Raw genomic sequence first — 18,301 nt, forward strand, 5'->3', positions numbered from 1 at the left:
CTGGCGCTAAGCATCATGGGACTTGTAGTCTTTACCCCCCGAAGTTTAAACCGAAAAAGTTTCCTCACCCTTTCCGGCTACCTCGCCGCTCTTCAGCGGGCGCGGGGAGGGGGTGTGCGCGGTTTCCATGGCTACGGCCCCGCAGCCAATAGGGAGCCGGGTTCTCCGCGCGGGGGGCGGGGTAGGGCGAGCGGCGGGCCAATGAGGGGCGGCCTTGTTGCGGGGCGCGCTGGCAGCGGCGGAGGGCGAGTCTCCTTGGGGCCCGTCCCTTGGTCGGCGGGCCTGGTGTGCGCCGGGCGAAGATGGGCGGCGGCGGGAGCAGCACCCGGCGCGTCACCTTCGAGGCAGACGAGAATGAGAACATCACGGTGGTGAAGGGCGTGCGGGTGAGAGCGGGGCTCCCCCCGCGGCTGGGCTTCGCTTCTCGCCGGTAGCCAGCGGGACACTCGCGGCCTGGCTCACCCTGGGCTGCCCACCCTCCCCCCCCCCCCCGCCCTCAGCTCGGCCCTCCCCGGTCTCCTCTCTCGTCTTATTTTTTTTGTGTGTCTCCACGCTGCTGGCTCCTGTCCCTGCAGCTCCGTCCCCTCACGCCTGGCGGTTGCTCTCCTCCGTTTCCATCCCCTCTTCCCGCAGTGACCTCCGTCCCTTCCCTGCCTCCGGCTCCGCTTTCTCCGGCGGGTTTTGTGCTCCGGTGCAGTCTGGTCCTGGCAAGAAGCGCACACCGCGGGTGGGAAGCTGTCATGGGAGAGCTTTTCCCCCAGGCTGGTTACCACAGCTGTGGGAGAGATGTGTAACTAGCAGAGCTTGTTTTGTCTTTCCGTGACCTCTACATACATAGGAGAGCTCCTCCCTTTCCCATATTTCGCTCTCTTTCATGCCTTATATCCGACTTCCTGTGTACCTGCAGAAGCATTCCCATTTTTTTTCCTACTTATGGCATGCTGTTGCCTAGAATATACCAGAAGATAGTTTGTGAGGCGAGACACTGAGAAATCTTGCAGCTTAGAAAAGTTTCAATGGAAGACGCTGTCGTTCATATCAGGAAGGATAATAAGTTGTCTTTTATTTTGTATGACTGCTCCTAGGGAGGAGGAGTGTTGTGGAATGAACCACAGTAGTAACTGCTGCCTATTTCAGCATACTAGGATTTTCTGCATTTAATGCTCCTGGGCAAACTGGTGACAGTAATGTAAGTGTTCACACCAGAGTTCATCTGCTCTGAAGCATGCTTAAATACTGGGAAGGACTACTGGAGTTTTTCTAAAATGTCCTGGATCTTGAAATACTGGGAATAAAAACTGAATAATATCATGGGTACTAGGAAGACGTAGCTTCACTAAATGAGTAATGTTAGTCAACAGAGTATCCAAAAGTGGGATATACATAACTGTTTACATACGTAAAACTAATTGTGTGAAGTTAAATTGAGAGTTTTGAGGACTGGGTTAAGAAATTTTATGCTGAAGGAATTTTACACTTGCGTATTTGATTACAGATTTTAGAAAAGTCTTTGTAACACAAATTTTTGCCAGAGACGTCATGCTGTAGGTTTAGTAAAGAATTTGCTAATTAAAATTAATTCTCATGGGCAGTCAATACAGTGTGTTGATAGAGTTGGTGTTCGAGGAAACCAATAGAAAGTTGTAAGTGGGAAAACAAAAGCTTTCATGTTATTACTACTTTACCTTCTGTTACTTTTTTTCCATGGGTTACAATAGATCTGAAACTGGACATTACTATTACTCTGTTTGATTCTGCATAATTTGTGACAGTATTTTTGTGTGTGCATGTGTCAACGGCAGAATGAACTTAGTGGTTGACTACACTTGCTATGACCACTTGTGTTGCACAATTATTTTGAGGGCTTGATTGGGATGAAGTTCCTCCTGGGTTAAGTGCTCTACACCTGCACGGTGTGATATTTGACTGTCATCCAGATGACTGAGAAAAGCAAAAAGGCTGATTAATTACAAACAATGTGTCAAAGGGTGTTGTTTCCTTTACTGTTCCCTGTATCTTATATTTTGTCATATCAGTTTCTTGAGTTCTGAGAGCACCAAAAAAATCTTGTTCAGTGTAATTGTTTGCACTCAGAGATGAGCACTCACCCCACAAGTAAGGGGAAATAGAAGGTTTGTTTTGCATTGCGGATAGAATTTTAGCAGCTGTCATATCTTATTTTGGGGCTCTATGCTCTTTTTTTTTTTTAAAGTTTTACTTAGTTTTTGAGGTGAAGAGATGGGTAATGGGGATAAAGGAGGAAGTGCAGTCTGACTCTGGGTTTGGGGTTATATTTTTCAGCTATCTGACAGTGTCATTGATCGTATGAAGGAACCTTCTTCACCCAGTGGAAGACAGCAGTCTCAGCATCGATCATCATCTGGGGCAGGTACGCCCATATTTTTCTGTTTCCTAATGTGAGGAAGAAAATGAAATCTGCCTTTCAGAGCATTGTAATGAACTAATTGCCATTTCGTAGAGGTGACTTTTTGACAATAACTTTTTTCTCATCTCCTTTTGAAGAAGGAAGTAGTTTGTAGGCTTTTAGAAGAGTTAAATTACTTTTTGTTTTCTTCTGGCTGACATGAAAGTGTAAACCACAACTTTTTATTATACTTAGTTTCCTATGGTATTTCCCCTTGTTAAAGACTTTTTAAAAAAAAAACCAAACCAAAACCAACAGAAAAAGCAAATATCCATTCCAAATATGTATTGAGTTCTGAATTGAAAATTCTTGCATACTTAATCAACACTGACTTTTAGTATAGTGAGCTTCTGTTAAAATATACTTAAGCAAACATTAAAAGAATAATGTGCTATTTTCCTATTGTGGAATAGTGGAAATAAGTCACATACAGTTTATACAGATCGATGGCTCAAAATGATGGCTTTGTTAACTTTTTGTATTTCATTATTGAGGCCTGTTCAAATGCATCAAACAGGCTTCGTGCCAGGCAGCCTGTACTCTAATTTAAAATACTTCAGCACAGTGAACACGATGTAGCTACTGAAGGAGTGAAAATGAATGGCAGAGATTGGAGCGTGAGATTTATGTTTGTCGACTATGTGAAACCTGTAAGGTTCAAGTAAGGCTTCTTATCAGTGCTCCAGAAACATTAATGATACCAGTATTCCCTAAGGGCCTTTTGCCTTGATACTTACAAAAAATCCCACCAAAACAACACTCTGATTAAAAACAAGTCCTGTGGCAGTAGAGGGCCTTGCAGCAAGACTTGAATGAACAGAATATAGCATCTTTCTTTCATCTGAAGCACAGAAAGTTGGTTTCCTGTTGCTTAATTGAAAGTGTCTATGGTGTAGGTGTCTGTATCTGAGCTGGACTCCCTCTGTAGTCAGTAGAAAGAAAAAGACATTTTGGGGGACAATTCCTCTGGTTTATTTGAGAATCCTGCTTCAGGATGAGGTGAATTGCTCTCTAGGAATTCCGGGGTGAAGAGTTCAGATGTAAGCATCTAAGGATGTCAAGTAAATCCAACGCAGGATGCTTTACAAAGATCGGGGCTCCCAAATGATGCTATTTTAGAGGTTTGTTTTTCCACTTTATGAATAGGAAGAATGTGGCACAGTGAAGGCAAGGAAAATATCAGTGCTAAAAATGACTTAAACTGTTACCTGGCTTGTGAAATGTAGTTTGCCTAATAAAATTGCTTAGAATTTAATGCTTGATTAAGTGAGGTTTGAATGGAGTAGGGCTGTAGTTTCATGCATGGACTGCCAGATTGTCCATCTTTCTTCTTCTTCTTTTTTTTTTTTTTTTTTTTTTTTTTTTAAATAATAGCATTCTCACTATGTACATGTATTTTACTATGGTGAAGAAATTATTCTAGATAAAGGATTTTTGTGAAATAATACTTGCACGTCCTACCTACTTTCACAGCAGCGCTTGTTCCCTTTTCATCCTTACACCTGAGTTATGGAAGTAGTCTTGTGAGTAAGCATCTGTGATTTTTGGGGTGTGGTGACTAGAGATAAAGGCTGTAATACCCCAGCAATTCTTTGCTAATTCACAGTATGTACATATCTTGATCCTTTATTTTGATTTTCTTTGTGTGTTGGAAATAGTGCTTTTTTATTTTTTTATTTTTGTTTATTGAAAGGCTTAATGAATCACTTGACCGTTCGTGAGCTTGGGAAACCTTACGTGTATTTTTGCTTTAAGAACTAGTGATTTAGGTGAAGTGCTTGTATTTCCCCAGGAAAGTATAATCAGTGTTATACCTCAGTTGCTAAAATGATTTGTATTTAAGAGGATTAAATTATACTTAAGTACATGTTACCATACCATCCATTCCTCTTTCACTGAATGTTTTTTTGATGAAGAACTGCAAACTGTTGAACTTCTTTGATGCTGTAGGAACAGTCAACCTCTTTGTTTATTTTGTAGCTACATCTAACTTGTCAAGAGTCTGCATTTGTCTCATGAGGTGTCATTACATGAAGGGTATTCACTTCAAAGCTAGTGCTCTGATCACTTAATATTGTACTATTCTGGTTAATGGCTGTGGGGGCTGGATCCCAAATCTGGGCATCTTCCTTCTGTGATGCAGCAATGCTGGGGCTTGGTTTCTTGTTAAAGCCTCTTGCACCATTAATTAGAGCTCTCTCCGGGCAGCTCCTCCTGTCCTGTTTATGAAGCTGGTGATAGTGACTCATTTTTCCTGACAGAGTGGATCACTCACTGTTTCTGAAGAGAGTTATCCAAGGATGGTGGTGTTTGGAGGCTGGCTCTGGCTTTTGGATTCCCAGCTGGGCAACTTTCGAACTTGACAGTTTGTTAGTCTGCATTAATATCTTTGTATATTCTAGACAAATAACACTTTTCTACAAAAATAAAGAAGATGTCTAGAGGGAGAAACATTAGAGCTATTAAAACCAGCCCTTTCTTTATGTCAAGTCTCTGATAGCTTTTGGTAGAGGAATAATGGATTAGATTACATGAAAGAATGTGTATCTTGTTGCTTGCCAATATATGATGAATTTATTGACTTCAGTTTGGGGTCGGAAGATGAAATTACATACACTTACAATGAAATCTGACATCTAAATACTACGTCTTAAAGCATCCTAGCTTGCTTGGATCATTTTCTGACTTCTGAGTAATATTAAATGCACTAAAATATTTAACAAGTGTAAAATCTTTAAAGTATGTCTGTAATTCCTAAAGCAATATTGATGAAAAGTAATTTGGTCAGACAATGAGTTTGTACTTTTTGTTTTTTTCTTTTTTTTCTTTTTCTGAGTGTATGTTATACCTAAAGCTTTAGTCATAGCACACAAAGGGAATGGTTTAATTCATTTTAGCTTAGTGGATATCTGAAAAGCTAATAGTCTATTATGGAAAAAAAAAAAAAAAAGAGCAGCAAATGCTTAAATTATCAAGAGTCTCTGCATCTCAGACAGCCATTTTTTTCCCTTTGCAGAAAGAGATTACACTGAGGACACAGAGGATTTTTCTCTCTCTTTTTTTTTTTTTAAAACTGTATTATTTGTTGTTGTTACTATACTGTCCTCATGAAAACAAATCAGTAAAGGATCCATGTCATAAGGTACTATGTATTGTGTAGGTGTGTAATAAAATGAGCACTGCTGATGCCTTCTGAGAAATTGGGTTAGACCTTGCATATTTCCAGTGGAGAAAGTCCTATTTTGTAGCTTTGTTCATTTGTGTGGAATGATGCCTTTTAATTGTGTACTCTGTTGTGTTCGTGTCTATGTCTTTGGTGGAGTTTCAGTGGCCCAGGCTATCTTGGCTCAGTTGGAAACATATAAGGAAGTATTGTTGAGATGTACAGGAATGAGTGTTTGAAGAATTAGATTCTAGTTGGAGATGCAACCATGATTTAACGGAACTTTAGGAGAGCGAACTTCAGCTTATAAAGGGAGCTAGTTGGTGGGATCCCATAGGAAGCAGCTCTGAGGGATAAGCTCAGGAAAGCTGTGAGGTCCTTAAGGACAACCTCTTCCTGGTGCAAGAACGGTCCATTCCAGTACTCAGGAAAATTAATAGGTATGTTGGGAGGCTGGTCTGGTTAAACAGGGAGCTCATGGTAGAGCTTCAGCGTAAAAATGAGGTCAGCAGGAGGTGGAAGCAGAGGCAGACTACTAAATGAGTGGATTTGTGGATGAGAGGAGGGCAGTAGGTGTCATTTACCTCGACTTCAGCAAGGTGTTCAACACTGTCTCTCCCAATATTCTTGTATCCAAGTTAGGATGTTGCAGTGTGGGTAACTGGACGACAAGTTGGGTTAAAAAAACGGGCTGGATGGTCAGGGTCAGAGGGTTGTGGCTAATGGGTCATACTGTATCTGGAGGCTGGTATCGTGGGTTTCTGCAGGAGTTTGTCCTGTTTAACAGCTTTATCAATGTCCTGGAGGAGGAGGTGCAGTACATACTCTTCAATGCAGATGACCACAAACTGGGGGGATGCAGTCAATACGTTCGAGGGCAGGGCTGCTATCCAGAGGGACCTAGAGTGGCTGCAGGAATGAGCCAACAGGAACCTCATGAAATTCCACAAGGACAAATGCAAAGTCGTGCACTAGAAAAGGAGCAACCCCTTGCCACAGTGCAGGCTGGGGCCTGCCTGTCTGGGCAGTGACTGTTGAAAAGGAGCTGGAATGAGTTCAGCAAAGGTCAGGGGCTGGAGTGCCTTCCCTGGGAGGCGCGACAAACTGATCTGGTCTGTGGACCACTGGTAGCCTGGAATGCCGTGATTTGCATCTTATAGAATAATATTGGGTTTGTTTTTAATAGTACGCTTGTGGTTTTGTTTTGATTTCCCTTTGACCTCTGGAGATGTGGGGGGGAAGTTTTTTGAAGGGATGCAGAGATATTTGTGAGAAATACTGATGACTTGTGATAGGCTTTTGGTCTGAAAATCTTGGAAGACTCTAATGTAGCTATTATGGCAAGAATACATTCAGAAGAATATTTGGCAGTTTTGTTGAGTAAGGTTCATCCTACTGCTCTTGGTGAAGGAAGTAGATACATGGTGCTCTACATTGGCTTGTAGAGAAAGGGCAGCTTCATCAGAAGCTTCTGACACCCAGGCAGTAGCCTGCTAAGGTATATATTTTTTTGATGTGTGATCTGCATTTGAGCAAGCCGTCTTGGGTGTTCTCGCATACGTGATGCGGCAGCGCTTGCTCCTGCTCTCATGTGGCTTGCTGTGTTGCCACTTAGTTGTCACTGAGTTTCTTGGAGATAACTTTATTTTCAGTGATGTATATTGATACTCTTTAGGTTAAAGGTTCACTATTGATGGAAGTTTTTTATTATCAAAAGGTGAAACGTCAAAAGGTGAAACGTCTTGTAACTCACTAGACTGCTAAAGATGCCAAACTTTTAATGCTGTCACTGTAACAGCAAATCTTTAGTTGTGCCTGACATTCATGTCACTGGATTGCAGGAGTATAGGGAAGATAGAATTATGCATGGGAGATGAAGCAAGTACTGAATAAATTAAAGTTCTCACTGTCTGTGTGACATGCAAGGTGTTCTGTGAACGCTTTCAGGTTGCTGGGTATGTCCTTGTAAAATGGTACTGAAATTAGAAGGAAAAACTAGCAAATAATGCAACTTGTACATCTGTTTTTTTATTTTTAGTTCATAGTAATTTGGACTTCAGGGCTGTGGAAGGGCTTAGTTCAGTCCATGTCCTCAAAGTACAGTATTAACCTCATCAAAAAGATGGTGCGTAATTAACGGAGGGTTGGATGGACTTGATGAGAATATTAGAGTAGGCAAAAAGCCCTAATTTAATTGTTTAAAAGTCTTGGGTTGTTGAGATACACAATTGTGTTAGAGGAGCATCTAGAACCTTACGAATGCTCATCTCACTTAGGAACAGAAATTTTTTAAGGTGTGAATGAAAAAGCCTGGATGTGCCTGGGGCACTTCCCTGTACTATATTCCCAACATTTGTCCATTTCAGAAGTAGCGTTTTGATTCTTCACTGAAGTACTGTCTTTGAGGTGTCATCAAGACTGCGCCTTTGGGCTGCCCACTTTAATTGCGTTTCAGGTGCTGATAGATCCAGTGGAACAACAGACATTTTAAACAAATGTCCAAAGGTAGAACAAGAATGGATGGCAAAAGATGTTGGAACTTCTCGTGCAAACGTCATATACTTATGTTACAACGAACCTCATCTAACGGTCTCATGTCTGATCATGTCTGTCCCTGTAATAAATTGGTGTCCAGTGATCTAAATCATCCAGAAACACCCTACAAGAAGAGTTTTGTACCAGCTTAGCTCTCTTAGTTGAACCTTGTCTATTCAGAGAAGGGAAGCAGGAGCACACATAAGAGCAATAGTGTCACTTCCTTTTTGGTGACGACCACCTTTTGGAACAGCTTTGCAAATTATGTCAAACTTAAGTTTTTCTTTCCCTAATCAGCTGGTTAAGCAACTTCACCACCGGTCATTGAAGTGCTAGTGGAAGGGAATAAACCAGATCATGCAATTAACGGAGATGGAGAGCACAGGCAGGGCTCAAGTGGTCTGGACTGTATCTTCAGACAGAGTGTTGCGAGATGAAGCAATCCTCAGGCTTTTGTAGACTGGAATTATTTTTTTTCTCCTAATATTGAAATAATATTTTTATGCTGTTCAAGGAGGGATTAAATTCTTTTTTTCTAAACAAAAAATAACTTTTACAGGTAAATTAGTAACAACAATTAAAAAAGCCAACCCAACTAGCCCCCTGAGATACCTTATTTATATCTCAGCATAGTAGTAGACTGCATGAAATACATACACTTAAATATGCTCCAAGAAATGACATTTGTGTTAATGTTAACCCTCCATGTGTGGGAGGCATTTAAGGCTAGAATTTCAGTAACTGATTCCTGTCCCCTCCCCCCTCCTTCTGCTCCCACTATTGCTTTATTTGTAGTTAATCAGTGTTGTAAAGGGAACTAAAGAAATGAATTCTGAGTTTGCAAGGGTTCTGCCAATGGAGGAATTGCGTTTTTGAGAGATTGTGGGATTGAGTTGTGTTTTGGGTTTTGTGTAGGTTTTTTTTGGGTTTGTTTTTTTTTTTTTCCCCTACATGAGGATCAGGGAGAGAGCCAGTATACCACACGAATATTGTTAAATATTAGGGGGACAGTTGATTGATTTATTTAGGGGGTTTCATTTTACAAATGATAGAGAACTTTTGATACTCTAGATGAAATTTAAAGAAAGAACACTCGTGTCAGGTCCTGTTCTACTCTTATGCATAAGTAACTAGGTCTCAGGCAGAGGTAGATTCATTGAGATGATAGTCAGCTTCTTTTATATTTTACAAATGTTTTTTTGTGTGTGTGGCTTTTTGCAGATAGGTGGAATTTATCTTTCAATGGACGTTCATTTAGAAGTGTCATTTTTGTTTCTATATATTCTTAGAAACAGGTAATTCTTATGTACCGCATACTGTGTGCTTTTTGGTCTCAAGTGGATTTGTTGAAATTAAATTTCATGCTATTCTGCTTAAGGCTGCATGTGCTCTATTAGGGTTTACTGAGTGCAGACGTTTGCTCTAAAAATCTTTCGGAGTAGTTGTGCGGTACACATATAAAGCAATTTTTGTCGTAGCTAGTATGACAAACATATCCAAAGTATTTGCTTAGAAATGGCTTGCGAGTTAGAAGTTAGAATCGCCTGCTTTTTGATGTGGAAGCACAAGGTTCGTGCATGCTAAAACATAATCTTCCAGTACTTAGCAGAAAATCATGTTGAAAAACAACTGTTGGTGGCTGGCATGTGATTCTTGTGTTAATTTATAGTGCTGCAATAAGCTTAATTAAGAAAGCCAGGGAAACTGTCTCTAAAAACACAGAGAAAATAATTTAACCTGGGAATAAAAGATTGTGCACAGTTCATGGAGCCCTTTGTAAAACGGCATGTAGTAATGAGTTTTAAGGACTAAATGGTTATGCATTTATGCATGGAATATATGCCATTGCCTTTTACTAGTTCTGAGTACTGAATTGTTTGTAGTTAAATCCTGGCAAAGTTTTAGACCTTTGAGCATAGATAGTCAGAGCCTAGCCTTAGGCATTTGAAAATGCCGCCAGAGTTTATCAAATGTTCCTGAGGCAGACTTGTGGAAAGACAGTGTGGTGTGTTTTTTTTTTTTTTTTTTGGTGTGCTTTTTTGTTTTTTTGTGGTTTTTTGGGGGTGGGGGGGGTTGGTGGTTTTTTCATGTTAGAATTAAATAAAAATTATCTGGTAACATGGGGCTTTTTTTCATCTTTTTTTTTTTTTTTTCCATTTTTTCTTAGTTTCAGTTACATTATCCTTTAGAAATCAGAATGTGACAGAAGATGATGCCTGTTGGCACACATTTGTTGCAGGCCTTGTTGGAAATCTCCCATGTATGTTCTTGCAGAAATCAAAGTTCACACTTGGTCACGTTCTTGGTTCATATTGAGAGTTAAATGTCCTGAAGGTTTCCAGTAGTAGGCATTGAACTATTTAATATTTCCTCTGAAATTTCAGCCTTTTGACTTCTCTAGTACGTGCTGTGCCTGAGCACCAGAATAAAACCGAGCTATTTCTCCTTTGTCCTTCAGAGACCTTCCTGGGATTATAGGTCAAAAAGACCAGATAGCTGGCTAAGATAAAAGGGTATGTAATTTAAAGGATTGTTAGAAGAGAAGTCATTTGGAGCAGTCTGAATGATTTTGCTATCTTAAAGAATAAAATCAAAAATATTGATATTTTTAATGAAATAAAACCAATGACTAAATTAGAACTGTTTGCTTTCACCAGTATTAGTCTTGATAGCACTATGCAAGGAAACTGCCATTCTGCTATATAGCATCCTCTCTGGTTTTATAGTAAAATGTATTCTTATCAAAATTGTCTCTCCACTGACTACAACTGTCAATAAAATGAAAAGAAGTGAGGGACTGCTATAAAGGGATAATGTATCAAAATATTTCTAAACCAAGCCTCCGAGGAACTGGTAAGAGATCATTGTGCAGGACAAGGAGACCTCCAAGTAATAAAACCTTGTGGGTTTAGTAGTAAATGCTACTTTTCTTTCCATCACAATTTATTTACCAGTTAGAGAATTTTCAGTGTGATATTAAAGAATACTTCAAATGTGTGGTTTATCACATTAAGATGAAAAGAAAAGCTTTGTTTTATTCTTTGATCTTCAGGCTACAGCAAAGTGTTACTAAAACTCTTCATCACTTGTCAGATCAGGCAGGTTAAGTATATTGTATAGTGCTGCTTCTTGAAAGCTTTGTATTAGTTGTTTTTTTAGTTAAACAGAAGATAACCACTTAGAGACCTTTTCATGTGCCTCAGGGGAACAGTATGCAGTTTCAGCTACTGCTGTGATTTTTTTTTTTTCCCAAGGCTGGTTTGCATGTGTATTGAACTCCTTGATTTTTCAATGATCTCATGTTGAGATATATTACTAAAGTTTTGGGGAACACCAGACTGAAAATTGCAGTTTTCAGGTAATATTACCTGTTTTTTGAAATTTAAATTTAAAAAATAGAGTAAGTACGTTCTTTCTTCCCTTTGCTTGCAAGGTTTGTTGTGTACCTCTGACAATGCTTCATGAAACCAGTTTATCTGATTCTCATTTTTAGCTTCATTAACCATGTTTGATTTCACCTAATGTTAATAATCTGAAAAATAGGCATCTAATCTAAGCTAGGCATTTAGGCTAGGGGTGAGATATGGTGGTTCGTCCTGTCCTGTGAAAACCTTCTGTATCTCCTTAATCTCTTGAGCTTTATACAGAAGGAGTTAAGTGGTTCATCCAAGATGCTTGATTTGGTTTTTTCCTCCTTCCTCTTTTTCTTCTTCTCTTTTTGGTGAGAAGGAGGCAGCTTATCGTAAGAGAAAGGACTCAATTATCCCTGATGTTACAAAGTGACATTTCTCAACAGGGGGAGATGGCACTGAGTATTCTGAAATTTAAGTAGAAAAAGTAGTATCTGCAAAAATTTGTAGAAAGAATTAATAAAGGCAGTGATTATATAGAAGAGTGACTTCAATGCTAATCAGAAACCTAAGGAAACTGTAATTTTTGGAGAAGCAGCACTGGATATCACATTACATCACTTTGTCAACTAAGTTTTGACTGAGTCTGTTTCTGTGCCAATCTGTCTGTTGAAGAGATTGCTGAACACACGGGTTCCTTTTAACCTGCTCTGTCATATGGAGAGGAGAGGAGAGAATGTTTTACTCAAAGAAAAAGTGAACCTCATATATTTCTGAATTAACCGGAAGCTTCTTTGCTGACAGATTATTCTTTCTCCTTAGGATTTTTGTATCTGAACTCTTGCTTGCTAGAACAGCCTCTTTCTTTCTCCCTGCACCTTTTATTAAATTCCTGAATTCAATTTCTAGTATTTGAGACACTACTAGCTCTTGCATTTGCTCGTTCATGCTGTGTTAATGTGCTACTTGGTGACTACTCAAGGCAGTTTATTCCTAGAATGGAGTGCATCTGCTTAGTTTTGGCAATACTGCTACTCATTGCGTCCTTCTGTAGTATCTTGTTTTCCTTACTGCTAACAACTTAGAACACTAAAAAGCTATCGGTGGTGGAGATGGTGTAAGTATTACATCAGTTTAGAGACCAGTCATTTAAAAAAGTTGTTTTTGTTAGCAGATCTCATTACCTGTTCTTAAAAATGTAGGTGTTGGATTGTTGCGAGAATTATAAACATTTCAGCATTTCTCCTTTATTTTTGTATAATTTCTGAATAATGAAAATAGTCAAACATCATAGTTTCATATTGTTTACCATCAGTTTTCAGTTATTACTACAAGCAGTATTACAGTGCTAAATATTGGGCTGAAAATACTTCTGTTACCACATTTCAAAGTTGACAATACTGTAGCTGTCTGCTGAAGTTGGAGGAAGACACTTGACGATGTTTTGTCTGTCGCCTCCACTTTCCTCAACAGAAACATATCCTTGCTCCTGTGCGAGGAGTTCACGTGCCCTTGATACTGTTGTGGTGCATATATTTGAAATGTGTACATTGGCTATTTCTAATCGGACTTCTTGTGTCCTACCATTAATATTACATGAAATAAATGTTCTGTCACTTTGCTACTAAAGCTTGACTTTCAGATTATTCTCCAAAATAAACATGCTGCTCTATGGGATGTAGGAAACTGGAAACGTTATCCTCAGGACATAAGAAAATACTTGCAGATTCTCCTGCACTTACCTTTTCAAGTCAGTGATTTTCATTTACGGGACCTTGTTACAAATGCTGTTTAAATTCTTTTCCTTGTATCCTTCTTGAGTCAGCAGTGATGAGACTGAATGTGCTGTAGTTTGCATCTGAGCAGAATAAACAAACTCTGGAATTACTGTTTTCTCTGCACTGATACAAAACATCCATGTATCAGCCTGTTGTTATAACTTGAATGAATGAACAGGAGATTAGATTTGAGCGCACCACAACAGCTGTTAAAGATCCACTTATTTATCACTGCCGGCTTCTTTGTACCTAATTTAGGTGAAGTGATTGCTTTCAGACTTTGTGCAGAGTTTCAGTGCCCATGTCATCAATAAATAAAATTATGACTTGATACGGAGATGGTTACACCTTTTTTTGCTGAATATTCAGCTTCTACTGGAAAATTTTTACTCCCTTTAAAATTTAGTGCTAAGTTGTTAGATTGCTTTAAATGTACAGTGTAGAAGTTTGGCATCTTGATTTATCTTTCCATGCAACTCCAGCCACTGAGAAATCTGGTTAATAGGATCAGCAAATGTATTGATGAGTGTTATCTTTGGGTGAAACACTTTTTTTCTTTCCTTTCATTAACCTTTACCTGTAAAGATGCACTTTCACTGCTTGTTTTTTTCACAGTATCATTGCATTATGGCCTCTTATGTAATTTGTTTTTATCTTCCCTCTTTCCCAGAATAACTTTCAAAGTTATTAACCAGTTTTATCCAAACTAGTCAGAGAGGTAGATTTCTCAAGGATAACTAATTTATTTACATGTTATCTGAAAATTTGCAAATGGATTGGTGACAATAGTACTATTGCAGTGTTTCCTGATATGATTATTGACCAGCATTATATATCATAGATTATCTTCATACTGTGGAACTGATTTGCAAAGTGAAAATAACTGCTGGTGTATCCTCCAATGCATGTTGCAACTTACTTTATTTGAACTTTAAGGCTTTTGTTCCACTCCTAGGAATTTCCTCAAAAGTATGTGTTCAGGACACCTGGGGGAAGCTCCTTGGTGGATGTGGGTCTGCTGCAGAATGGTTACAAAGGTCTCTCTTTCCAGCAAGTACCCATACCTTTTCCATCATTATTGTCATATTCTTTTACCATCATTAGTGTGTTTTCCTAGTTTAATTGTAGATTTGCCTCTCTGAATCACATATCCTTCCCCTTCCACCTTATCAGTGCTTTGAAATTTCTGTATTCATCTTTCCATCCTCCTCCTTACCAGATTTCTTCACCAGTCCCTTCCCTTCAAAAAGGCTGGTCTCCTTGGCCAGGAAGGGAATGGTACCTCTTGCTGTGTCCGCTTGTGCGTAACCTGGTTTGGAAAAAATTCAGAGCATTACTGGTGAGAAAGGAGAGATGGTTTGATGATAGGGTTGATCTTGGAGGAGATAAGGATATGCAGAGACTTGGAACAAGAGCTTCTGCAGCTGTACCTGATGCATATAGAATCATAGAATCATTTAGGTTGGAAAAGACCCTTAAGATCATCGAGTCCAACTGCAGAAAGGCAGAGGCAGGGGAATGCTGGAGAGTTACAAGACTGTGGAAAAGCCTATACATCAGTGAGCCTGGGGGATTTGGTAGAGCTTGGGTCAATATGAAGTGGGGAGATGCTTTGGGGCAATGCAGGCAAATAGGCCAGACTAGGTTTTGGAAGGTCCTGGAGCTAGCGGTTGTGCTGCTGTTCTGGGTATGCTTTCTGATGCTTCGCTGTCACACGCATTTGAAATTCAGCAGCTGAAGGGAAGGAACTGGGTGCAGAAAGTCACCATTCTTTGAGAACAGCAGTGGGATAGGACAAACGAGCAGTTGCTCCCCTCTTTAGTAAAATTCAAAGATAAATTCTTAAATTTGATGTGTCTTGTGATAGCTTTAAGTAACAGAGTAATTGCAAATTAGCAGTGGATGCAGGCTTTGGTGTGTGATCATATTAGTACAGGATGGTCATTTGGAACCACAGTTTTACAGTATTACCTACTGTGTGACCCCTCAGGAGGCTGGGAGACAGGCAAATTACACCCTACTACAGGACAGGTAGGCAAAACTCTCCTATAGTATGTTGTGCTACTGATCAGTCAATACAAGCGTGCTGGAAGGCAGTCACTGTGTGCGTAACTCTGGGCCAGCCATAAAATTCACCTTCTTTGTTTAAATAGTACAGTGACATGAGAGAAGGTAGGGTTATTGTCTGTGTAAGAGGAACAGAACATAAATCCACAAGAAGCCACATTATCATTAATTAGTTGCTTATGGGAAGGAAAATACTGTTGGTTTTTAATTTCACAAAGCAGGGAGAGAATTTCCTTTGGCATTTGGAGCTGTGAGTATGCAGCTGGCTTTGGAAATAGTGTAAGTAGTAGTGAAGGGGTTGAATGTCAGAAGGCTGATGAAGCATCATCATCATGAAACTGTATCCTCCAGCAAATACCAGTTTTCTTTCTTTATGTTTATTTGCCTTGCCCTCTTTCTCCTGATTGGTTGTTCAGATTGATTTGGTACAAAAGGACAGGTTCTATCCTAGGGCACGATAAGATCATTTGAAGTTACCAATATGTGAGTGTGAATGGAACACAAAATTTCAGTTTAGGTGGAAAAGTTAGGTGAATAGAAATTTATATTTTGCAAACGTTGTTGTGGTTTAACCCCAGCCAGCAACTAAGCACCACGCAGCCGCTCACTCACTCCCCCCTTCCCAGTTCCTAAACTAGATGGGACGTCCCATGGTATGGAATACACCGTTGGTCAGTTTGGGTCAGGTGCCCTGGCTGGGCATGAGAAGCTGAAAAATCCTTGACTATAGTCTAAACACTACTGAGAACAACTGAAAACATCAGTGTTATCAACATTCTTCACATACTGAACTCAAAACATAGCACTGTACCAGCTACTAGGAAGACAGTTAACTCTATCCCAACTGAAACCAGGACAAACGTTTATCTGTAAAAAAGAAAAAGGAAAAAAGGAGTGGGGTTTTTTTCCTTATAAATGTGTACAGTTATTTGCACTGTGTGTATGGAATGCACAACATCAGAAAATAACATTATTCTTTATGCCATTACCTATTCGTGTTAACTCATGCCATTCATTCACTCATTAGAAGTCTTCACTTAATCTTCTTTGGGTAGCAAGGCCCGTTCCATATGCTTTGAACCACATTTATGTAAAAAGCAGGGCCCCCTACCCTACAAACAGTTGGCACATGGACATTTGACAATAAAATTCAATGCCTGGAGCTACTCTGAGCCGGTATTCCCAGCAATGGACAGGTATGTGAAAATATCCTCGACAGAGGCTTTCTGATTCAGAGCGATTAGCAGCTTTGTGAATCTTCTTATTCCTGTCCAAAGTGACTGCAATCCAAGGCTGTAATTGGGTAAAATTGACTTTTCAGTGCCACTGATAGTGTGCAATCACAGCTGGAGAATCCTCTTTAAAAATGCTGGTAGCAGATGAACTGAACATCAAAATTTGCTATTTATGTAGCCTTGACAGTATGGAGAGTCCCGTTTGGGAGTGCTGGCCTGTGCAATAGCAGTTAGTAATTCTTTGCTATTAGTGGTAACTTCTAAATGTAAAACTAAAGAGATGTTTTAGTTTATAAACACTTTTACCTAGTGATTATGTGTAGAAATACATAATTATTGCACTGTCTTCTATAGTGGTAGAAGACATTCATTGAAATACATGTGGTGAAAGAATTTAGAAATTATTTTGTCCAAGAAAATAAAAGGGTTACCAGTAAATTTCCCCATACTGTAAGATAAAATAGCTTTACAATAAACTTATGAACCATAAAGATCAGGAACTGGACAACTTAAATTGTTCTGAAAGTACACTGCATGCTTAATCCTGTTGAGAGCAGAATCATAAAATCCTTTCTATCATTGCTTACAATATGATTATTTTTTTAAATGTTGAATTATGGAATCCTGATGCTTTTATCCATTGTATTCAGCAAGAAAAGCCTTACAGTGTATGTATAGTAGGAATTACTAGCACAGACAGCTGGAATAGCAAGTCTCTCAACTGATGTATTCAATCTAAGGGTATTCTGCCAGTGATAGCCTTGTAAAGGTATGTGATGCTTCCATTTAATCTTTCTTTTTTTTTTAATTATTTAAAATGAACAGGACAGCAAAATGACTTACAGCTAAATAGCTGCTGAAATAAGTTATTTCATATATATACATTTACATTATAGAGGTGGGTGAGAAGGATGGCTTATTAAGAAGGTTTGGCTGAAATTATTCACAACCTTGTAAGGGCATTGAGAACAAATTTAAAAGTTACAGTAAAGCTTCACATAGTCATGTAGCTGGCAGAGCAGGAATTCCTAGCAAAAATAAAAATTAGGTACATTTTTATGTTAACTGGCTTCTTTCACTCAATCCACTTATTGGTTGTAAATGGGTTATTTTATTAGTTGTCATATGTTTCAAGATATATTGCCCATATTTTGTGTTTCTTCTGTTGCAGTGCTTCCCTGTGTCTGTCACCTGTTGTATCTAACTTAAGTCCTCTAAGACAGGATGTTTCGTCTCTGTCAAGCATACATATCTTTTGTTACGATTTCTAAGTTTCTGGAAGAAAATTCTTGACAGATTTTTTGAGGATTCACTATACTGCATTGAAATTCCTATAACACTTTTTTTGAATCATCATGAAGTCTGACGGAAGAATCGCACAAACATCCAATTTTAAATTTGTGGTGAGAACCTCTGTCTATTCTGCCACTGTGATTGTCGTGACACCAGGACACCTCTCCCTTCCTGCATTCAGGGCTGACAGTCTGAGCTTAGCATGAATAGGGGAGAGGATGTGTTTTCTGGGCGATACGAAAACTCAGACTGTGTGTTGCGTAAGGATTTTGTAGTGGAAGAGCTCACGCTTTTATTGTTAAGCCATTGGTGACTGGAAGGGCTCTCTGTGCAGGCTCTTCGGTGCAGCAGGATGGCCTTGTCCTGCACAGAGCTTTGCTCATGTGTCCTTGCTTCTTGACTCCTACCACTTTATTCTCCTATACTCCATTTCTCCTTTGTTTAGTGGTTAAAAG

The 18,301-nt window shown here is 39.3% G+C and overlaps 1 protein-coding gene across 2 annotated transcripts in view; it reads left to right on the forward strand.

Moving 5' to 3' along the window:
* The first annotated feature begins 218 nt into the window (after positions 1-218).
* CHCHD3 (coiled-coil-helix-coiled-coil-helix domain containing 3) overlaps positions 219-18,301 on the forward strand; it is a 155,240-nt gene continuing 137,157 nt past the window's right edge. For both annotated transcript variants that reach the window (XM_069801535.1, XM_069801536.1), the window contains exons 1-2: positions 219-386; positions 2,302-2,389. In XM_069801535.1, coding sequence (XP_069657636.1) covers positions 303-386; positions 2,302-2,389 — 172 coding nt within the window. In that variant the 5' untranslated portion in view covers positions 219-302. The remainder of the gene's footprint in view (positions 387-2,301; positions 2,390-18,301) is intronic.

Source organism: Haliaeetus albicilla, chromosome 14, assembly GCF_947461875.1.
Source record: "Haliaeetus albicilla chromosome 14, bHalAlb1.1, whole genome shotgun sequence".
NCBI lineage: Eukaryota > Metazoa > Chordata > Aves > Accipitriformes > Accipitridae > Haliaeetus > Haliaeetus albicilla.